Source organism: Sminthopsis crassicaudata, chromosome 3, assembly GCF_048593235.1.
Source record: "Sminthopsis crassicaudata isolate SCR6 chromosome 3, ASM4859323v1, whole genome shotgun sequence".
Taxonomy (NCBI): Eukaryota; Metazoa; Chordata; class Mammalia; order Dasyuromorphia; family Dasyuridae; genus Sminthopsis; species Sminthopsis crassicaudata.
In genome coordinates, this window is record NC_133619.1 from 242,351,555 (window position 1) to 242,375,300 (window position 23,746).

The 23,746-nt window shown below is 34.6% G+C and overlaps 1 protein-coding gene across 3 annotated transcripts in view; it reads right to left on the bottom strand.

Annotated features, from left to right (window-relative positions):
• Positions 1 to 23,746, bottom strand: part of RP2 (RP2 activator of ARL3 GTPase) — a 61,350-nt gene that overhangs the window by 36,037 nt on the left and 1,567 nt on the right. The window contains exon 1 of one of the 3 annotated variants that reach the window (XM_074300282.1): positions 10,847 to 11,177. The exons of 1 other annotated variant lie outside the window; for it this stretch is intronic. In XM_074300282.1, the coding sequence (XP_074156383.1) occupies positions 10,847 to 10,966 (120 nt within the window). In that variant the 5' untranslated portion in view covers positions 10,967 to 11,177. Of the gene's footprint in view, positions 1 to 10,846; positions 11,178 to 23,746 lie in introns of those variants that run through there. One more of the 3 variants, XM_074300283.1, reaches the window with a different exon arrangement.

The window sequence follows — 23,746 nt, forward strand, 5'->3', positions numbered from 1 at the left end:
CTGGAACCCAAGTTCTCCAATTTCAGAGCCAGGGTTCATTTTACTATAAAAACTGACTTCCCTCATCTGAAAAATGGAGACATTCTGTTAATCACTAAAATCTCTTTCAATTCTGATAACCCTAGTACCAAATTGAGATATCCAAAGTACTTCCAGTCTTCTTTTGTACTTTTATTTGACAGGTACTCATGAAAGACTCAGGCTGTCCATCTGTTTTCCCAACCACTTTCTTTTCTCATCATCTCCTCAATGAGGTCTTCCATGCTGTCAAATCTAAGCGTTTTGTAATAATGTAATATTACATTAACTATGAGACCTTTTATTGCAATTCCTCCTACAAACAATCAAAATGGGAAAAAGTGATTAATCTATTAATTCCTGCTAAAGCAAGATTACTATTTTAAAACATCATTAAGCATTATAGTTGAACCTTAATAAAGGAGATCCAAGATGAAATTATGGAATTTGCTAATTCTTATGGAAATCCAGTCTAAGTCATAAAGTTCAAAATTTGATTCTGAAGTATATCACAAAAAATAATAATATAGTCTTTTCCTAAAAAAATGTTTCAAAACATCTTATTCTTCATGGCTAGAATTTTCCTCATAAATACCAACATTATGGTTTTCCCCCTCTATACTAGGATTAATTAATGTTTTGAAAATTAAGTAAAATAGTTTGATTTTTTGTACTTTAGGACTAGGTCTCGCTCAAAATGGTCAGGGTTACTTGAATTCTTTTAGGTGTACGCTAAATGCTTTAGTTAAGCTACATTTTGATATCAACTGCTTGGAGAATATTCTATTTTATACAGACTTGTGATAGAAATGGTTTTGCTAATATTTAAACAAAAAAAGTAAGCATGAACCTCAAGTTCTAAAATTTAAATATCAAAGTGATCTTTGGCAAAATTTTGTACTCCTAAATTTGCTTCCCTTTCCCAATACCGTGTCAAAGGCCAACACTTTTAGTATTATCTAAACATTTCAAACTTTTGCTTTACCTATCTATAGCTGTATGACCTTATCTTTCTCCTAAAAGTATTTCCTCAGCTTACTCATATCTCCTTGCTGATCCCTACTTTGCCATGTTACACATTCTTGATCTTAGAACATATAAACATCAGAACCCCAAATTTTCTTTCTCTATATAACATGATGTAAAAATTTGGGAAAGGGTAAAAATTTGTTTTTCACTTTCTATCAAAAATGGAATGGTTTATGAAAACTACCATGAAAAGAAGTTTCTATGTGGTAACACTATACTATACTTAAAAGTTCCATAAAACTGTCGTGAAATTTGCCAAGAAAACATATTTAATCTTGGAATGAATTTTAGCAAAAAGTTCTGTTTTAAGAAACTGAAACAGGGTGTTCATCTAAGTTGAGAAGGGAGGAAAAAAACTCCAGTAGAGGTAATTAAAAAGAAATTCTAGTTATGGAAAAAAAAATCAAATGAAATATATGCCACATAGAATAAGCAAGAAAAGCTTTGTTTTTTCTAACCAAGCTGATAAATAAGGTAGGAAAACTCATTAAGTCGTGCTAATTAAAAGTGTTTACACTTGCATTTTAATTTTTAACATATAGTTCAAAATGAAATGATTTCTTGAGTTTAAATTTTTTAGATCATAAAGATATTGAATATCTGAGTGGCTGAAAGTGTTTCAAATTCTTGGATGGATGCAAATTTTTTTGAAACTTCGCACAAAATACTATCACTCCCTTGAATTTATCACATGCTACTGCTCAGAGAAGCTAAAATATTATGTTCATATTAACTTACATTTTAAAAAAAAGACCAGGAAATTACATTACAAAATAGAATAATGAGAGGCAGAAAGGTCTCAAAGGAGGGGATAGAAAGCTGATCTTCAGGTGAAGAAGATTTGCCCTTTAAGTCTTGTTTCTGACACTTACTACCTGTATGATCTTGGAGAAGTTAAACTTAACTTCTCAGTGCCTAATCAGTAAATGCTTAAGACTATACATTACAGTTGACTTGGAGAGCTGCATAAGTGAATTTTCTATACCATTTCCTTGGTTCCCCATATTTCTAGTTTCTTTCAACTCTACTACTAGTGATGTGAGGGAACCTAGAAATCATCCAAACCCAGGCTAGATGGATTAACATCCTCAAAAACAGTTCATGTGGTCTTCCATTTTAATGCCTCAGATGATATATTATTGAATACCTTTACTAATACCAATAATAATTAGCATTTTTTAGAGTACCTACTATGTTCCAGAAAACATACTAAGCATTTTACATTTATTACCTCATTGGGTCCTCACAACAACAGGGGAGATAATGGGTGCTTATTATTTTCCCCTACATAACTACAGTGAAGTGAGCAAATAAAGGTTATACTGATTTTGCCCAAAATTACACACCTGACATGTATGTGAGGCTAGATCTGAAATCATGCCTTCCTGATTCCAAGCTGTGCCTCTTAGCTGCCTTACTGAAAATAAGCTGCCCCAATGATTTCAGAGAGGCCTGCAGAGACCTACATGAACTGATATTGAGTAAAGTGAGCAGAACCAGGAGATCAATGTACATGGCAAAAACAAGACAATACAATGATCAATTCTGATGGACCAGGTTCTTCTCAACCATAAGGTGATTCAGGCCAGTTCCGATGGTGAGAGATGGAGAGAGCCATCTATGCCCAGAGAGAGGCCTGTGGAGACTGAATGTGAATCACAACATAGTATTTTCATTTTTTTTTGTTGTTGTTTGCTTGCATTTTATTTTTTCTCATTTTTTTCCCTTTTTGATTTGATTTTTCTTGTGCAGCAAGAAAATTGTATAAATATGTATGCATATATTAGATTTAACATATATTTTTACATGTAACATATATTGGATTTGTTACCATCTAGAGGAAGGAGTGGGGGGGGACTCGAACACAAGGTTTTTTACAAGGGTTAATGTTGAAAAATTATCCATGCATGTGTTTTGAAAATAAAAAGCTTTAATAAAAAAAAATAATAATAATGCTAAGGAATTGATATATTAGAAAAAAGGTAATGGAATTATTAGATTTGGGGGATAGTTGGATAGATATTTAAGAAAAAAATTAATAACTTAAAATTGAGGAAAAAATACAATTTGCTTTGGAATTTTAATCATTCTACTACATGACTTTTCAAAGTTAAAAGCATGACGCAAGCTTATTTAAAAGTCTCAAAAGAAAAAAAAAAAAAAAAGCTGTGCAAATGATAAGAATCTCATTCTTTATAAAGTATGGTTAGTGACCCACTGACTGAAATCTACTCCTTAAAGCTTTTAAGTAAGACCCCATTTTCTTTGGCATTTATGGTCCTCAAGAATCTCGTTCAAATATACCTTTCCACTCTTATTTCCCATTCCTCTTCTCAAATTATGTTCCATCCAAATTAGTCTGCTAGCTATTACCCAAAATTGCATCCCATTTTCCACCAACATGCAATATCACAAATTATCTCACATGCTTGGAATGCACTATGTAGGAGAATTTTTATCTTTCTTCAAGGCTCAATTTAGGACTCAGCCTTCTACCTCCTACCCTCACTCCCCCACCATGTTAATGTTCTCCTCTTCTTCAAATTACTTTATATTTACTATATATGTGTACATACACACACACACACACACACACACACACACACACACACACACACACACACTACTCCAAGGAGCTCCATAAGAGAAATTTCATTTTTGTTTTTCTATCAAAGTATCCTCAGAAACTATACGTATTTTTATTCATAGTAGCTGACCTTTCTAATATAAAATTAATTTAAAGAAACATCTATTGAGTACCTATTCTGATAGGTAGATAGAAATAAGATAGGTGTTTCCCTCAAATATTTCACAATCTAACAAAAGGAAAGTAGATACATATAAAAAAGATAAAATGCAAAACAGAATATGATAATATATATGTATTAAATACTAGAAGAGAATTACTGTTTCCATTTTAGCCAACAAAACTAAAACATGCAAGTTAACTGGCTTACCCTAAACTACAAAGCAGCTCATATAATAAAATCTAATTACCTGAATTTCTAATTCAGGGTTCTTTATTTTCTTTTTTTAAATAATAGCCTTTTATTTTTTCCAAATGCATGCGAATATGGTTTTTAACATTCACCTTTGCAAAACCTAGTGTTACCAAATAGTTTTCCCTCCTCCCTCCCCTATACAGTAAGCAATTCACTCTAAGCCAAACATGCAATTTTTCTAAACGTATTTCCATATTTAGCATGCTAGACAAGAAAAATCAGATCAAAAGGGGAAAAAAATATCAGAAAGAAAAAAACAAACAAACAAGCAAACACCACCACCATCAAAAAAAATGTGAAAATACTATACTTTGATCCACATTCAGTCTCTATAGTTCTCTCTCTGGATGAGGATGGCTCTTTCCATCATAAATCTATTGGAACTGCAGGATCCTTCTTTAAATAATTTTAGTATTAATTGGAGAGTCTATAAATATAGTATATATAAGTATAGGGCAGAAAATATAATATACTTACCTAAATCAGTTCTCTGAATCAAGTTGAAAGGTCTATCCGTCTAAGTTCTTAAACATTTACAATATTTTTGAAACTTGTTCAAATACTATGCTGTTTTATCATTTTAAATATTTAAAATGTGGACAGTTTATTTTCCCAATAAGACTTTCCCCAACTTGAAGAATGGGACTGTTTTCTACTTTTTAACACACACCCCCCCTTGTAATTCCTTTGCATGGTGTTACATATCTACATAGTGGGCATTAGTTTAATTATTTACTTAGAGTATTATCTTTTGGAATGCTGTTCATACTCATTTTCCATACTGTAATAATTATATGTTTAGTAAGCAAAAGAAAATGGGCTTGCAATGTTAACCACATAGTATGTTGCTATCACAACAATTGTCCAAACATTATTTTTAATTAAGAAAGTTTCTCCTCGCTTCCAGTCCCCTAAGATTAATTCAGTTCTCCAGCTCATCAAAGCCCAGGAGATGTTCCTCAGTAAAATACTGATAGCACAATTTATGAAAACAATGGCCTATAAAGCTTAATAGTTTTCTATATCTGCCTTTAGAACTTTTAAATTACAGTTTAAGTATTTCTATTAAGCAACTCTCATATTTTCAGTACCTCAAGTTGTAACTTGTTACACTTGTCCCAAAGTGAAGTGGAAGAGGAATAGCAGGACATTAGCTCTAAAGCCAACAGCCTACTCAATGTAAAAGCTAGGTCTTTTAAAAATCCTATAGATTTTCAAATAATTCAATCTTTCATTTTATATACATTGACCATTTTATACATCTATACTCTAGGTCCAGTTTTGTTATATAGTGTTGTATATAAAATTTAAACTGGAAAGGTTATGAACCAGATTTAAATCTCTAAATTTACATATGATTTTGACTATTGTAAATAATAAAGTCCGAAATGATGGCTGAATTAATTCCTAAAAAAGAAGAAGAATGTCAGGATTTTCATGGCCCCAAATTCTAATTCCCTTCCTTATACTCCTAGAGTTTTGAAACATTTTTTCTTGGGCCTATTGTTTATCACAGGATGAGAAATCTAGAGCTTGAAGGGACTTATAAAGGCCCTCTAACCTACTCATTCATAAATGAAAAAACTGAGCCTAGGGAAATTATTTGCCCAAAGCCACATAGTATCAGAGATGGGATTTATACCCAGATCTTTTGACGTTAGAGCCTGTGATCTTTCTGGAGATTTAGTCCTTTTTTATTGTTGTTGTGTGTATTCCCATAAATTGAAGCATTGAGTAAGTAAAACACGTTTCTATTTGTTATATTTTTAAAATTAAGTCACCTTCTCTTGAATATGGACTAGACATAGAATACCACAAAAGGCACCATGGAAAAACAGAAAACAAGAATACATAGCTCTTGCCCTGAAGAAATCTAAAATGGTAGATACAAACTTCCCATTTATTGGGAAGGAGGCAAGTAAAACATTCAACAGTTGCTAGAATGCACTTCCTTATTTTTGAATCAATGTTCTTTAAGAAGTTGTGAAAAGATGAAAACAAAAATGACCTCCACATAAAGACTCTTCAACTCATTAAAAACTGTATTTATAAAATACTATAAGACTGTTTTTAACTTATTAAGATATCAATAGATGAAACTACTAAATGTTACAAATTCAAAGTAAAAGCCTTGTCATCAAGTTTAGGACTCCAATTTGAAGGAAATAAAAAATAAACACTAAAATAGAAAAGACAACCTAAGGCAGAGCCAAGACAGGAGAGTAAAGACAGACACTTACCAAACTCTCTCCCAAACTACTCCAAATTCCTTTAAATAATGATTAAATAAATTTTAGTGTCAAAACACAAAAAAGATGGAGTGGGACATTTTCTAGGCAAGAACTACTTAAAAAGGTCAGCAGGAAAGGTTTGTTTAATGGGGTGAGAGAGCCCTGGGAAACCAGCAAACCAAGGATGGGTGTAGGTGGCCTCTGAAAGCTCTGGAGGCCTCAGCTCACAAGAAGTCTCTTTACTAGCATTGAGGAAGGACTCTATTGCTTTAGCACACTTACAACCACTGTAGAGGAGGGACATTCCTCACAGCTTCAGGGCAAAAAAAAAAAAAAAAAAAAAGAGTATGGTCAAGTTCCCCTCAGATTCTCTGAAAATAGCAGTACAAATCTTTTGAAGCTTAGGATAATGCACCCTCCATCCTGGAAAGAGAGCCCTACTTTAACAAAAAGTTAAAAGGTGAGTAATAGGTTGGGAAAATGAGCAGACAACAGAAAAAGATTCTGACCATAAAAAGTTACTATGGTGACAAGGAAGATCAAAAGGCACACTCAGAAGAAGATAGCAAAATCAAAGCTCTCACATCCAAAGCCTGCAAGGAAAATAAGAAATCCCAAAATGAAAACTCACAGGAATATCATAGCCAAATTCCAGAACCCCCAGATAAAGGAGGAAATATTGCAAGCATCCAGAAAGAAACAATTCACAATTTAAGTATAATGGAGCCATAGTCAGGCTACATAAGATTTAGCTGCTTCTATATTAAAGGATGAAAGAGCTTAGAATATGATATTCCAGAGAGCACTGAAGCTAGAATTACAACCAATAATCACCTATCCAGCAAAACTCAGTATTCCTTCAGGGGAAAATGACGGTATTCAGTGAATTAGAAGATTTTTAAGCATTCAAGATGAAAAGACCAGCACTGAATAAAATATCTTATTTTCAAATATAAAACTCAGGAAAATTATAAGGGACTTAACAAGACTTAAATGTTTACATTCCTAAATGGGAAGATGATACTTGTATCTCATTAGAACTTTCTCATTATTATGGCAGTTAGGAGTATATACAGAGGGAACTAATGTGAGTTGAATATGAAGGGATAATATCTTTAAAAAATAAAATTAAGAGGTGAGAAATAATGTACTGGGAGAACGTGAAAGGAAGCGAATGTAATGCTGTAAATTATCTACTATAGAAGTGGCAAAAGAAAGCTTTTATAATGGAGGGCGAATGAGTGAACCTTATTTTCATTAGAATTGGCTCAGAGGAAATAATATACATATTACATATGTGTATACCTTGCAGAAAAAGGTGATAGAAGAGAGGGATATTGAGGGAGGAATAGGCAGAAGCAAAACACTTTTGAGGAGGGTCAGATTGAAAGGAGATAGAGAATAGAATAAACAGGGGGATATAGTTAGCAGTAGTAATTACAGAAAGAATTTTGAAGCAAGTTTCTCTGATGAAGGCCTCATTTCTCAAATATATAGGGAATTGAGTCAAATTTATTTTTTAAAAAAAGGAACCATTCTCCAATGCATGAATGATCCAAAGACATGAACTATACTGAAAGAGGACTGTAAAATTATGCCTATCTTTTGACCTAATAATATCACTACTAGGCATGAATCCCAAAAAAGATGGAAAAAAAAAAAGGAAAGAGACCTATATGTACAAAAATATGAGGATGTCCATCAAATGGTGAATGGCTGTATAAACTGTAGTATGTGAATTATGATGGAATATTATTGTTCTATAGGAAATAATGAGCAGGATGCTGTCAGAAAAACTTGGAAAGTCATCCACAAATTCAAGCAAAGTGAAATATACTATGTAAAAAGTAATAGCAATGTTGTGGAATGACTAGCTGTGAATAGCTTTGCTATTCTCAGCAATACTATATAATCCAAGATTATTCTGAAGTACTTATGATGAAAAATGCTATCCATATCTAGAGAAAGAACGGATTGTGCCTGAATATAGATTGAAGCATACTCCTTTTTTTTTTTTTAACCTTATTTTACTTGAGTGGGTTTTTTTTTTTTTACAAGGTGAACAGAGGAAGTTTTTGTTTTCTTTTACAACATGACTTTTATGGAAATGTTTTGCATGACTTCATAGATGTCTTCTTAAAGGGGCTTAGGATGGAGAGGAAGGGAGAAAAATCTGGAACTCAAAGTTTAAAAAAAAATGTAAAAAATTGTTTTATATGTAACTGGGGAAAATAAAAATGTTAAATATTAAATACATATTTTATAAGACAAGCAAAATTTTGCTTATGTTAATCAGCTTGAGAAATTTAAATATCATTTCCAGAAACTGGATTTCTTTCCCTCCCTTAAATTTAAGTTAGCTCTAAAAATACTTAACTGTACTCCTCCTTTAAAAGAGATGACAATAGCTTTCATAATCTTAACACTGCTTCTGTCAAAAAGGGATAAAACATAAAAATAAAAAACTACCAGAAAAAAGCAATACTGAAAAGAAACTATCTTACAATTTCCAAATTCCAATCACCAAGAACTGGATATGCCTTAATAAAATTCCTATATGAGCTGGAAAGTATAGGAAAAACCTATTCAACAATATACTTTTTGCAGGACTGTGATATCAAGTTACAATAAAACTACTTACTATTAACTAGACTGAATATTCAGTAAGAGGGAACAGGTTAGGTGCAATGGGCCTGGAATCAGGATGACATGAGTTCCTACGTGACCCTAGGCAAGTCATTTAATCAGAGACATTTCACCCTAACTTTTATGTATTCTGAAAGGGATTTACATTTTTTCCCCTCACAAAATGGGGATAATAATAGTATTTACTTGCCAGAGGAAGAGAACAATTGTAATGCATTTAGCACTGTGCTTGGCACATCATAAGAAAACCCTATGTAAATGTTAAAAATTATCATTAATCATTTTGTACAATTTAATAACCCAGCAGTTTACCTGGTCATACTTAAAATTAAGAACTGAATATAAGTAAACTACTATGTGAAAAGAGGAGACTTATGAAACTCATTACTATAATGCATCCCTAAATAATTCCACATAAGCTTTTTGTTACCGTATTTATTTTTATATAAAAATGTTAAATGAAACATTTTCCTTTAGTGAAATGAGCTATTAAACAGTTTTTTTTTTTAATCAGAGACATTTCACCCTAACTTTTATGTATTCTGAAAGGGATTTACACTTTTCATCACTTCATTGTTTCTTGTATGAGGGAGAAACAAATTTCCTAAATTACTTCATTAATTAATAGAAAAAAAGTTTTTAGTTTAATAAGATGTGCTAAGATACACAAAGGAACTCTACTTATTGGGTAGGGTTAGCAAATAGGAAGCAACAGCTGAGAAGCTGAAAATTCACTACTTCCTCAACTATAACATGAGAACCATAGAAGATAAGTTTTCAGAAACTTTTGAGAGCCCAGTTGGTTGTCAGGACAGTTACCCATTTCCCAGCTGATGCTTCAGTAGGAGATAATGTAATTCATCTGACATCTTTAAACAATACAGACAAGTCATCAGGGAAGGCACAAGTGCAGTAGTGTATACAACAGATAAGGTAGCTACTTTCAATTTTCTTTTTCAATCAATCTCCCTTCCTGCTAATATCTACCACCTTCCTTCTACTGATTATTTATCATGGCTACATCATAATGACACAGAGAGGCAGGGATTCTCAACAAGGCAGGCAACCAAATGGCTACTTTCAATTTCCTTTTTTTCATAATACCTTTCCTTGGTAGGCAATCTCCCATTTATCTGGAGCTATGCAATGCACCTGACACCTTTAAAGATACTCAGACAGGTGGTCGGGAAGGCAATGGATAGTCATCAAGGGAAGGTACCCACGCAGTAGTCTAAATTCAGGCGGCTATTTTCAATTTCCTTCCAAACTAATACCATGCTTAGGTTGATAATCTCTCGTTTATCTGGGGCTATGTGATGCACCTGACACCTTTAACAACAGACAGGTGGATGGGGAAGGAAAGGGTGCTGCTCTTCAGGAAATGCACCCGAGCAGTAGTATAAAGTCAAGCTGCTACTTCCAATGTCCTTTCCCCACCTTCCCCAGAATGATCATCTTTCCATTCATCTCGTATCTATCTTGTTTGTGATTTGCTTATTGTTTCCCCCGTGAGACTGAGCCCCTCGAGAACAAGACAGGATTGTTTTTCTTTTAAGATTTCCAGCGATTAGTACAGTGCCTGATACATGGCAGGCGCTATTTTATAATGCCTTTTTTTTTTTTTTTAAATATTTGCATGCCCTGGTCAAAAAAACAACAAACAAACAAACAAACAAACAAAAAAGCCTTTTATCCTTGCTGCAAGCGTCCAGCCTTCTCCGAAAGACCATGCAAAAAGAAAGCGAGCTCCAAAGCCCAAATGCAGAAACTCCTGCAGGGGAGGGGCGCCTCCGCGCTGGACTGGGGGAGGGAGGGACGCTGAGGGGAAGAAAAGAGGTGGCAGGGGGAGCATGTAAGCCCCTGCCCGAGGCCCGGTGACCAGGAGCCGGGTGCAGGGCGCAAAAGGAGGCGCGAGTTTACCTTTTCCCGCTTGTCCCAGCTGTACAGCTTTGGCTGCTGCTGCTCCCCGGCTTCCCCAGACGCCGGCGGGGTCTGCCGCTCCTTCTCAGTCTTCCGCTTCTTGGAGAATAAGCAGCCCATAGTGCCGGTCCGCGGACTGGCCGTCCGCCGCGCCCCACCCCCGCAGGCCTCGAGCGCCCTCGCCCCCTCCTCCCGCGCGCAACACGAGCACGTGAGGAACCCCGACAGGGCGAGAAGTAAACCACCTTCCTTCCCCCGGGCTCCGGGTTCCCCCGGCCGCTTAAGCCGGAGCTCCTCGGAGTAGGTTGTCAATCCCCTTGGCGCAGCCGCCACGCCCCTCCCTACACTTCTTCCGCACCCCACCCTCCCCCCACCGATCACCCCGACCCACACCCACCACACCACGCACACCCCGGGCTCCCGGGCCGCGCCGCGGTTGCCTAGCTAGCTCACGGCTCCCGTAGCCCTCTCGCTTAGCTCTCTCTTACTCTCTCGCCCCACCGTTTCCCTGACTACCACCCGCCACCAATGGCTGCCCTGCTCCCGGAGGACCAACCGGAGTCCCTCAAAGCGGCCCCGGCTCCGCCCCGGTGACGTCAGAGTGCCCGGGAGAGCCAATGAGCCGCAGAACTTCCCCGCCCGGCGTTCGATCGGCCCCCACCCCCACCCCATCCCGGTCCCCGGACCCTGGTAAACTCCCGGGAGCTCGGTGCGGGAAGCTTGCTCCGCCCCCTAACTGAGAGCTAGGGGTGCGGTCAGGTGGGGCGGCAACGTGGCAGGCCCCTCCTCATCCTTTTAAATTCAGTATTACGAAATGAGACATCGCAAGAACACAACTTCCTATTTTATTTTCCGCTGAGCCTTTGCAATCGCATTCTTGCTCATCTTTGAAAATAATTCTAGGAAAAGGAGCGGTGTGCGGTGGAGGAGAAGCTGACCTTGGAGTTAAGAAACTCTGCCTCTGTCACCTATTGTCGGCGGGACCCTCATCTCTTAATTCTCCGAGTACTTAATGCCCCACCCCCAGTTCCCTGCACTGTGCAGTATTGCGGAACAGCTGCTGCACTGCGTTGGTAGAGGAAGTCCTGCCTGAAATCTCCCAATACTAATGAAATCTCAGATACCTTTCAAAAAAAAGAAAAAACAACAACAACAACAACATAAACTTGAAGCTTCGCAGAAACCTTGGAGACCATCCAATCCGGCCATCGTCCCTTCTCCCCATCCCCCATTTACAAATTGAGGAAGTTAGTAAAAGGCATTCCTTTATCTCTAGGTATTCCCTCCAAATCCAATGCCTTTTCCCTTATACCATGTTGACATTTTATAATAGAAAAAAAAAAAAAAGACGACTTTACCAATTTGGAACTATGTCCCCAAAGCCATTAAATTGTGCATAACTTTTGATCCAGTGATACCACTTCGTTGTTGTTCAGTCGTACCCTAATCCTCATGACCCAGTGGGATTTTTTTGGCGGAGAAACTGGAGCGGTTTTGCGGTTTCCTTCTTCAGTTCATTTTACACATGAAGAAACTGAGGCAAACACGTAAATGACTTGCCCAGGGTCACAGAGCTAGTAAATATCGGAAGTCGATTTCAACTCCGGAAGTTGAGTCCTCTTGAATCCAAGGCTGGCACTGTGTACTACCCACGCTATACCATCTCTCCCCCAGTGATACCGCTATTAGGCTTGTATCCTTATGAGATCAAAGGAAAAGGAACCACGTGTATAAACATGTTTGTAAATTGTGTGTGTGTGTGGTAATGATGATGGGTTACACCAACAATTGGAAATTGACTAGGTACCCATTAATTGAAGAATTGATGGTAGTTTATGAATGTTGCCGAAGACTACTGAGCTATTAAAAAATGGAGACAGCTTCACAAAAACATGGGAAGATTTGTGTTAATTAAAGCAAACTGAAATTAGCAGAACCAGAGCCAATTAATATAACAATATTATAAAGACAAGCAAGAAAGGCAACCCTGACCAACACAATGACCAACTTGACAAAATTTGCAGTCTTCTTCCAGATAGATATTGATAGACGCCAATAATTGAAATATATATTTTGGATATATCAATACAAGATTTAACTATTTGAAACTATCTTTTTTTTTTTCTTTCTCAGAAGTTGGGAGGGAAAGAATACAGAACTGAAAATAAATATATAATTGAAGTTTTTTAAAATAAGGAAATAACTTTTGGAAGAGAATTTAAAATAAAGAAGTGAGTTCACTTAGATTCAAGTCCTTTATCGCTCAGCTGCCACTTAGTAGATTTGTGAACTAGGGCAAGCCCTTTAACCTCTCAGTCTCAATTTCTCACTTGAAAAATGGCAATAATAATACTTGAGAGAAACATGTATAAAATGCTAAGTGAATGTTATCTATTTTTATTATAGATGTTACTTAAATAAGATGTTTTATTTTATGAGGGAGACAATCAGGGTTAAGTGACTTACCCATGATCACATAGCTAGTGAGTATCTGAGCCTAAATTTGAACTTAGGTTCTTCGGACTCAAGGTAAATGTTTCATTTCAAGGGCCACCTAGCTGTCCCTTATAATGTTATATTTTAACAATAGATAACATTTTCCTAGGCTTTCACAATAGTGATAACCATTAAAGCTTTGATTCTCAGTACAACCCTTTGTGTGAGATAGACGTTGTATCGTGAGTTTCAGAGGAGTAAGCTGAAGCTGAAAAACAAAGTGGCTTTTTTGGTAACATAGCTTCCAAATGCAGAGATAACACTAGGATTTTTGCCCAATCAATCAACAAATATTTATTGATTGCTAATTATGTGCCAGTTGTTATGCTATCGCTGTCCTCAAAGAATTTGTATTTTCACTTTGGACATAGACTATCACCAGCTTTGGCAGCAGTAGAAAGAACAATGGACCCGAAACAAGAGTAGAAAGACTATTTCTTCCATGGGATGAGAGATAGCGTAACTCTCAAATTTTTGTGTGTTAACCCCTAAAAGAGTTTGGGAAGGAGAGTGTGATAACAAAAAAGCATTGATTAGAAGCAGTGGTCTCAAGTTCCATCTCAGATTATAGCTAGCAATGTGGCTCTAAACAAGCTACTCTTTCTGAGGCTCTTCTCAAATTAAAAGACAATAATAATGAAACTACCTATCTAACAGTGCTGTTATGGAGAAAGTACTTTGTTAATTTTAAAGTATTATGGAATATTGTATTTAATTTATACTTTAACATATATAACATGTATTGGTCAACCTGCCATCTAGGGGAGGGGGTGGGGGAAGGAGGAGAAAAGTTGGAACAAAAGGTTTAGCAATGGTCAATGTGGTAAATTGCCCATGCATATATCTGGTAAATAATAAAAAAAATAAAGTATTATGGAAATGTCAGCTATTATTATAGATACAAGTTTGAGCTTATTTTTAATGGATTTAATGCAGTGATTATTAAAGGATTCCTCCTCCCCAGTCATTATTTTTAGTTTGCATTCACATTTATTGATTCTCTAAAATCAGCTGTTATTTGGGGTTTTTTTAGATTCCAACTTCCTTCCTTTAATCCTTTCAGATATTGCTTCCTTCCTTTCTTCTTTTCTTCCCTCTTTCTCTCCTTCTCTCTTTCCTTTTTCCCTTTCTTCCACAATTATTGAGCACCCACTATGTAATGTCTATATTATATATAAACACGTGTTGGCACAAGAATCTGAGAGAATCATGATGGCAATGTGGTTGGGGAGTTAAATTATTCTTTCAAGGGGCAGTTAGGTGGCACAATGAATAGAGCATCAGCCCTGAATTCAAGAGGACCCCAGTTCAAATGTGGTCTCAGACATTTAACACTTCCTATCTGTGTGACCCTGGGCAAGTCACTTAACCCCAGCCTCAGGGAAAAAAATTATTCTTTCAAAAAGTTTTCCCTATTAATTTTATAAAGAAAATACCTTCTAATATCTAAATTTAAGCCTTTTTCTCCCATTGGAAAAAAAATTACCCAAAACCAGGAAGTTAAAAAGAAGAACCTCCTCAGAACATTGGAACCAAATCAATGATTCATTTAAGACTCTTATTTTAGGAAGAGAAGTAGCATTGATAAGTGGTAATAGAAAAGCAAAATTAAAATATCTATAAAATTAGAACCATATACATATATACATATACATTTGTATATATTTATATTCTTTAATCACAGCAACTCTGTAAAGTATGAAAATATAACTCTTATAAACAAGGAAATTGAGGACAAGTGATTTGTCAAATGTCCTACCACGTGATAAGGCCATTATAATTACTATTACAATTTCCAGGTCTTATAATTACTATTACAATTTCCTCTTCACGATACATCTTTTTATTAGATATTTATTTAGAATGCCTTATTCAGCTGGATTCAACAATACCCAATGAAACTATGGAATCGTTTCTTCTGCATGGTTTTTTAGGTATTTTCATATTGAAGTTTTAAAATTTTTATTTATTATTATAAATTTGCCAAACATCAATAAATGAACATTTTCTTACAAAATAGAAAAAAGTTTTTATATCATAATTGCTGTAATATCACAAACCAATATTGATTCAATTTGTTTTTAAAATATATATTAATTTTAACAATGTATTTCCAATATCACTGTACTTGACTGGGACTCTTTTGGAATTTCTTTCTGATTACTACAGTTTTAAAAAAATGTTTCATTAGCATTTTTCTTTCATTTCTTCTCTTTTTTTCATATTACAATCACTATCCTATTTACCTACCTCCAAAATAACTTTCCCAACTATAGACAGAAAAACTTTCCCTTATAATAATATTAATTATAAGTATTACCAAAACAAATCTATACAGTAGCTGAGCCTAAGAATGTGTGTCTCCTTCTGTACCTCCAGTTTAGCATCTCTTTATCAAAAAGCAGCTGCCTTTTTCTCAAGTAACAATTAGTCATTGAATTGATCAGAGTTCTTAAGTCTTTTACAATACTTTGCCTTGACAATATTTTAATAATAAAATAAACTATTCTAGTTCATTTACTTATTTATTCTATATCCCTTCAGTCCTTCCAGGTATCTCTGAATCTGTCCTTTTCATCATTTCTTATGGTCCAAATAATATTCTATTACATTCATTTGCCTAAATTTGCTCAGCCATTCCCCAATTAATGGGTATCTAGTTTTTTTTTCCTCTAGTATTTGCTTTGAAGTATTTTTGCAAATATGGTTTCTTTACATCTTTCTTTGATCTCTTTCAGATATTATTATATAATTATATAACTAGGTCAAGGACATAAACACAATTTAGTGACTTTTTAAATATAGTTCCAAGCTGCTTTCCAGAATAGCTACATTAGTTCATAGTTCACTCAAGAGTGCTATTTTCCCCTAGCTCCCCCAATAATTGTCATTTTCCTTTTTGCATTGTCTTTGCCTATCTGATGGCAAAAAATTCTAAAGTAGAACATCAGAATTTCAAAAATTCATATCTCTCTTCATATTAGTGATTTGAAGCATTTTAAAAATAAGGTTGTTAACGGCTTGCTTTTCTTCTTTTAAGAACTACTTGTTTCTAGATTTTGACCATTTGTCTATTGGAGTAATGACTCTTGTTCTTACATATTTGCATCAATACCTTTTATGTCTTGGATTCAAGACATTTTTAACTGAGAATTTGCTACAAAGATTTTTACCAAGATAGCTATTCCTCTTAATTCCAGTTGCATTATTTCTGAATAACAGACTCAAATTCAGAGTGTCAAAGTATAAGGAAGCATTTACTTGGACAGAATGTGTACCAAGAGTTTAAATCCAGCTTCAGACACTTACTAGCTGTGTAACTTTGGGTAAGTCACTTAATCTCTCTCTGACTTAGTTTCCTTAACTGTAAAATGGGAATAATACCTACTTTCCAGAATTGTTGTGAGGATCAAATGAGATAAAAATTGTAAAGCACTTTATATAGTGCCTGCCATAGAGTAAGCACTATGTAAATGTTACTTAAAATTGTGACAATTTAAAAGATTTCTTGGTAATTTAATCATTTTTAATAAGGACAGCAAGTTATTAATAAAAGGATAATCAGTGGATCCATCACTCTTAGATCAAAGACAATCATAGCAAAGTCCTCAGTTTATATACTCTTCAAAGTGTTTAGTGAAGAGCTGACCGTGGACAGAGAAAACATCTTTATACCAGACCCATATCTTGGGCTATCTAGACAAAAGGATCAGTCTCCACCCAAATAAAATAGTAGAATAAAATGAGTCCTCATCTTTGACTAAATTCCTAGCAAGATCTGGGTGAGTTAGTTTCATCTTTTTATCAGTAATATCCTTCAGAAGACTGAACTTTTTAAAGGACTTTAGAAAAAGGCAAGAGCTCTAAATCTCCCTCCAAAAAAATCATTAGCTATTAATAGTAATTTCCTCTTACTATTATTATTATTATTATTATTCATTCTCAAAGAGGACCAAAATGATATCACTGTATTCGTCATTACAGTGTGTGCAGCTGTTGGTGATCAGAACAATGTGATCCTGGAATGTTCTGCCACAGGTCAAGTACAAACAGTCCATGTAAATTCTCTAAATGTGCATATCTCACATTTCTTTTGAGTTACTTCAATTCTGCTTTGTTCACAGAACATAGCACCTTCTCTGAGGAGAGCACATGACACTGGGCAGTCCTGTACCAGTGTCTCTCATGCTACACAATTCCAAAAATTTTAAGGGACCTTAAGAGTGTCCTTGTATTGCTTTTTCTGACCACCATGTGAGGTTATTGTTCCGTGTGAGTTCTCCATAAAATACATCATCATCATTGTCTTCATTATTATATAAGCCATATATAAATGCTTATTTTATACACTGTGCTAAATATGGTAATAAAAGGCAAAAATATTGTTCTTCTCAAAGAACTTAAAATCTAATTTTAGGAAACAACATGCAAACTATTACCTACAAACAAGATATGCAGTATAAATTAGAGAAATCAGTGGAAGTAAAGAGGACTAGTAGACTCTTCTTGAAGATAGTAGATTGTCCTCGAAACTGGAAGGAAGTCAGGGAAGCCAAAGGTAGAGAAGAGACCAGAGTGATAAATGAAGAGATATCCCTTAAAATTTTCCTTGGGGTTTCACTGGTATACATATTTTTAAATGTTCTCAGATTAAATATTTATAATTTATAAATTGAGTTAGGATTAATATCAGTATATGTGAATACAGCTGGGAAGATAGATCTATATCATTTACATGCATTAATACTGCTTGTGGTTTTGTTTTTGGTTGGGTTTTTTTTTTTTTTTTGCTTCTGTCACTATTTCTAAAGCCTAAAATTGTTTGTATCTGAGCTTCTTTGCCTTAATCTACTAATAATCTTTTTTCAAAAGAGGGTTAGTCTGTTTGCTACTATTTCCAGCAAATTAGGTATCTTTTGTCTCTGAAAAAAAAAAAAACTGATTTTTAATCAAAATTCTTCAGGACCATTTGTTTGTCCCCAAATGATTTTGATCTCACATTATTCTTATTCTTTGTTGTTCATCCATATCTTTGAAAATAGTAAAGACATGCTTTCCTGTTTGGTTCACTTTTCTCATTTCCTGCTAATTATTAAGCTGCCTATTTCTCCAAATACACTGATGACTTTTAATCAATAAATCAATAGGTAAAATTTTATTAAGCTGGTATACCACTGGGATACATATACCAAGAATGAGACAATTCCACTCTCAATATTTTGACAATAAAAGCCTTGGCTTTTTCAAAGGTATTATCTCCCATAGACTAGTGTATGAGTATGATTTTTATAGGTGTTTATCAGTTCAATGCCAACTCAGCTGAGAGTTTTGACCATCTTTTCCCTAGTTTCTAATGTAAGAGCTTATTCAGAGCAATAATCAACATGTAACTCAAAGCTTTTTTAGGCAATTCTATTGAATCCAACCATCTTCCCACATAGTTGCCAAAACCACAAATCTTATCATGTCACTTCTCTATGCAAAAATCTTTAATAGTTCCCCATTAATTCTTTAATAAAACACAAAATCCTCAACCTGATATATAAAAGTCTCCACAAATGGGCCTCTTGAGAGGCAGGATGTTGCAATGTGCAAGACCTTGGAGGTAGAGACAGGAAAATCTGAGTTCGAACCCCATTTTAGAGACCCATTAACTGTGTGATCCTGGAGAAATCATGTTAGCTTCCTTAAATTCAGTTTTCTTATATGTTAAATCAGAAGGTTGAATTCTATGACCTCTAAGGCATCCTGCTATAAATCTATAAGCCCATGATCCCACCTATGCAATTTTATTCCTCTTTGTGTCCTCTTCATTCCAGTTAAAGTAGTCTGCTTAACTAATTCATAATGTTAATTTCTGCAAAGTTGTTCCTCCTCACTTCTGTATCAGAAAATCCCTAGCTTCCTTCAATGTGCCCAATTCATGTGCATCTCCTCATAAGGCCTCTCCTGATAACTCCAGTTGTTAGTAAATTCTCCCTAAATCTGATTGCAAAATGTTTTAACAACTGAGTTTTCCAGAAGAAGAAAAAACGCACAACATGCTTTTAAGTTTAGTGTGCATTATTAATATTTTTCCATCACTTAAAGTCTAGATAAGCAACAAAATAATAAGTCAAGCCATGATTGGTAGCATTTGACCATTTTTGTAGCTTGTGTTCACACATATGTTTCTGTATCTGTGTGTATTTTAATATATCTACATTTCCAAGGTGAAAATTCAACAATTGGTATTCAGATATATATTAGAATAGATATATATTATATATATGGTTCTGCTCTCTTTCTGATTCTCTCTCTCTCTCCATATATATATATATATATATATATATATATATATATATATATATATATATATATATATATATATATATATATATATATATATATATATATATATGCATACATACATACACACACACATTTAATCAAGTTCTGTGGCTGCTCAGCTTCACTCCTAAGAGATCAGAGAAATACAATTTCTCCCTTTTTGTTAATTGTGCAAAGCTTCCCTCTGATCTTGTGGCTGTCTATTCTCCACCTGTAGTCCCAGAACAAAGATAAAGTGCTATTTTTTATGAAATTCTGTAATATTCTCTTTAATATGTAATATTCTCTTGTTGGGGTTTTCTTAGGGTCTCTGGAGGCAGCCTTAGTTTCAGTTCAGTAATCACCACCGAGTACAGCCAGGGATTAAAGTCCAAATCCTTAATTGTCTCTTTCCAAGTCTTGTCTTCTTCACTTGGGGCTCAGCTAGTTTTCTTAGAGCCTTCCGGATCTTGGTTTCAGTGGAGAAGCGAAGAAGCCATCACTTCTCTGTTCTTCCCTCGTTCTCATTCTGGCTAAGTTTGTTGAGCTTATATCATCTCTAACCAAAGGTGTGAATCTTGTAGAACTATACTAAGTACTGAGTACATGTACTGAACTAGAGAACTGCTAAGCACCTTGCTAAATAACCACTGTCTCTATCAATTCCACTGACTTAAAACTTTGTTTCAAGTTCTGGCCCATAACAAAATTCAAAATAAATCTCTCAATACTGAAAACATTAATGCTGTTTTCAGATCTATGCTAGGAAAAAACATGGTATTTTCACTACAATGAAATGATAACATCTTAATCTATGTTTCTGCAAAGCAAGCTTTAGAATAGGTTCAAATTATTAACCAACCCCAGATTTTCTAATCTGGGTTAATTTGGTGAGTTTTTTTTGTCTTGTTACTAGTATTCACATAGTAATCATTTAAATGTTTTTTCATTCATTCATTCATACTACAGAAATGTTTAGAATTCATATTGTATTACAGTAAATGAGCTACTTAACCCTTTGTTATCTTGGGCAAATTATTCATATTCAAGATTGAAGTTTCATTACACTCTTCAAAAGGACAAGGGTATATATTATGCTATAATAAAAATATCTATTTTTAAGTTACAGATGATAACACTCATCATCTTTTGTTTATAGGTCTGTGATGAGACTTGAGACATAGAATCTAGTCATAGTGTCTCCAACTGTGACCCATTGGGCTAAGTCTTTTAATCACTCTATTATGCCTCAGTTTATCATTTTGTAGAATAAGGATCTAATGATTTCTGGCAAATAGAGAAGAACAAATAGTTCTTTCTATACAATAGTACCTTATAATAATAATAATAATAATAATAATAATAATAATAATAATAATAATAATAAACAAGGCTATTGTTTGTGACTTTTGTATGGTTGAAATAATAGACTCTTTTTTTTAATCTATCAGATAAAGTTTCCCTCTTAGTCCATTCATGGGAAAAATTTCCATTGAAATCACTGAGAGAGATGATAGGCAAGAGACCACAGGTAGCACACTCATTAAAGTTAGAAATAGTTGTTGATTTGTTTTCAATTATATTTGACTGAGATGAGTCTTCCTGACTCTAGGCCTCGTGACATCATTATGCCACCTAGTTGTCCCTATCAATAAAATTGGACTCTGGCAAATTTAGAGGCCCTTGGAAATATTCCATGACTGGTTCATATATATGCTCAACTCTGGTACCAGACATTTGCTACCTCTCTACCCTTGAGCAAGGCAACTTAGCTCTATTTGCCTTAGTTTTCTTGTCTTTAAAATAAGCTGGAGAAGGAAATGGCAAATTACTTCAGTATCTTTGCCAAGAAAACTCCAAATGGAGTCAGGAAAACTCAGATATAATTGAAAATAATTCAAAAAATATCTCTAACTGAGATGGACTCTAACTGTGGACCTTTTTGCCTATCATCTCTCAGTGATTTCATTGGAAATTCTTCCATGAATAGACTAAAAAGAGGGAGTCTTTAATTGTCTGGCAGATTTTTTAAAAAGAGCCTATTTTTCCACTACACAAAAAAATCACAAACAATAGCCTTGTTCTTTATTATTATTATAAGGTACTATTGTGTACAAAGAATTATTTATTCTTCTCTATTTGCCAGACATCATTAAATCCTTATTCTACAAAATGATAAACTGAGGCATAATAGAGTGATTAAAAGACTTATCCTAGTGGGTCACAGATGGAGACACTATGACTAGATTCTATGTCTCTTAAGTCTCATCATAGACCTGTAAACAAAAGATGATGATGAGTGTTATCAGATATGTTTATCATAGCATAATGTATACCCTTGTCCTTTTGAAAAGTGTAATGAAACTTCAATCTTAAATATGAATAATTTCCCCCAAAGGGGCTAAGTAGCTCATTTACTGAAATACAATATGAATTCTACATAGGATAGTTTACCTTTCAACTTGTGGAGAAGGAAGGAATTTGTGACCAAAGGAGAACTAGAGATCATTATTGATCACAAAATAGGAAATTTTGATTACATCAAATTAAAAAGCTTTTATACAAACAAAACTAATGCAAACAAGATTAGAAGGGAAGTAACAAACTGGGAAAAGATTTTTACTGTTAAAGGTTCTGATAAAGGCCTCATCTCCAAAATATATAGAGAACTGACTCTAATTTATAAGAAATCAAGCCATTCTTCAATTGATAAATGGTCAAAGGATATGAACAGACAAATCTCAGAGGATGAAATTGAAACTATTTCTACTCATATGAAAGAGTGTTCCAAATCACTATTGATCAGAGAAATGCAAATTAAGACAACTCTGAGATACCACTACACACCTGTCAGATTGGCTAAGATGACAGAATAAATAATGATGAATGTCGGAGGGGCTGTGGGAAAACTGAGACACTGATGCATTGTTGGTGGAGTTGTGAAAGAATCCAACCATTCTGGAGAGCAATCTGGAATTATGCCCAAAAAGTTATCTTTGATCCAGCAGTGCTGGACTTATATCTCAAAGAAATACTAAAGAAGGGAAAGGGACCTGTATGTGCCAAAATGTTTGTGGCAGCCCTTTTTGTAGTGGCTAGAAACTGGAAGTTGAATGGATGGAGAATGGTTGGGTAAATTATGGTATATGAATGTTATGGAATATTATTGTTCTGTAAGAAATGACCAACAGGAGGAATACAGAGAGACCTGGAGAGACTAACATCAACTGATGCTGAGTGAAATGAGCAGAACCAGGAGATCACTGTACACTTCAACAACAATACTGTATGAGGGTGTATTCTGATGGAAGTGGATAGCTTCAAGAGAAGCTCTAATTCAGATCCAATTGATCAATGATGGACAGAATCAGCTACACCCAGAGAAGGAAATGAGTGTAAACTGTTTGCATTTTTGTTTCTCTTCCAAGGTTATTTTTACCTTCTGAATCCAATTCTTCCTGTGCAACAACAACAGCAAAATTCGGTTCTGCACACATATATTGTATCTAGGATATACTATAACATATTTAACGTGTATGAGAATACCTGCCATCTAGGGGAGGGGGTAGAGGGAAGGAGGGGAAAATTCAGCACAAAAGGGAGTGCAAGGGATAATGCTGTAAAAAATTAACCATGTATATGTACTGTCAATAAATAAATAAATAAAAGAAAAAATTAATTCTAAATATTTCTATAGTATGAATGAATGAAAAAACATTTAAATGATTACTACATGAGCACTAGTAACAAGAAAAAAACTCAGCAAATTAACCCAGACTAGAAAATGTAGAATTGGTTAATTATCTAAACCTATTCTAAAGCTTATTTTGCAGAATCATAGATTAAGATGTTATCATTTCATTGTAATGACAACACTCTCTAGAAAATGTAAAGCACCATGTTTTTTTCCTAGCATAGATCTAAAAATGATATTAATGTTTTCCGTGTTGAGAGATTTATTTTGAATTTCACCAAAAAATAACACTTTCTCTTTATTTTAGGACTACAGGTGGAGAATAGACAGCTACAAGACCAGAAGGAAGCTTTATACAGTTAACATAGAGGAAGAAAGTACATTTCTCTGATCTCTTAGGA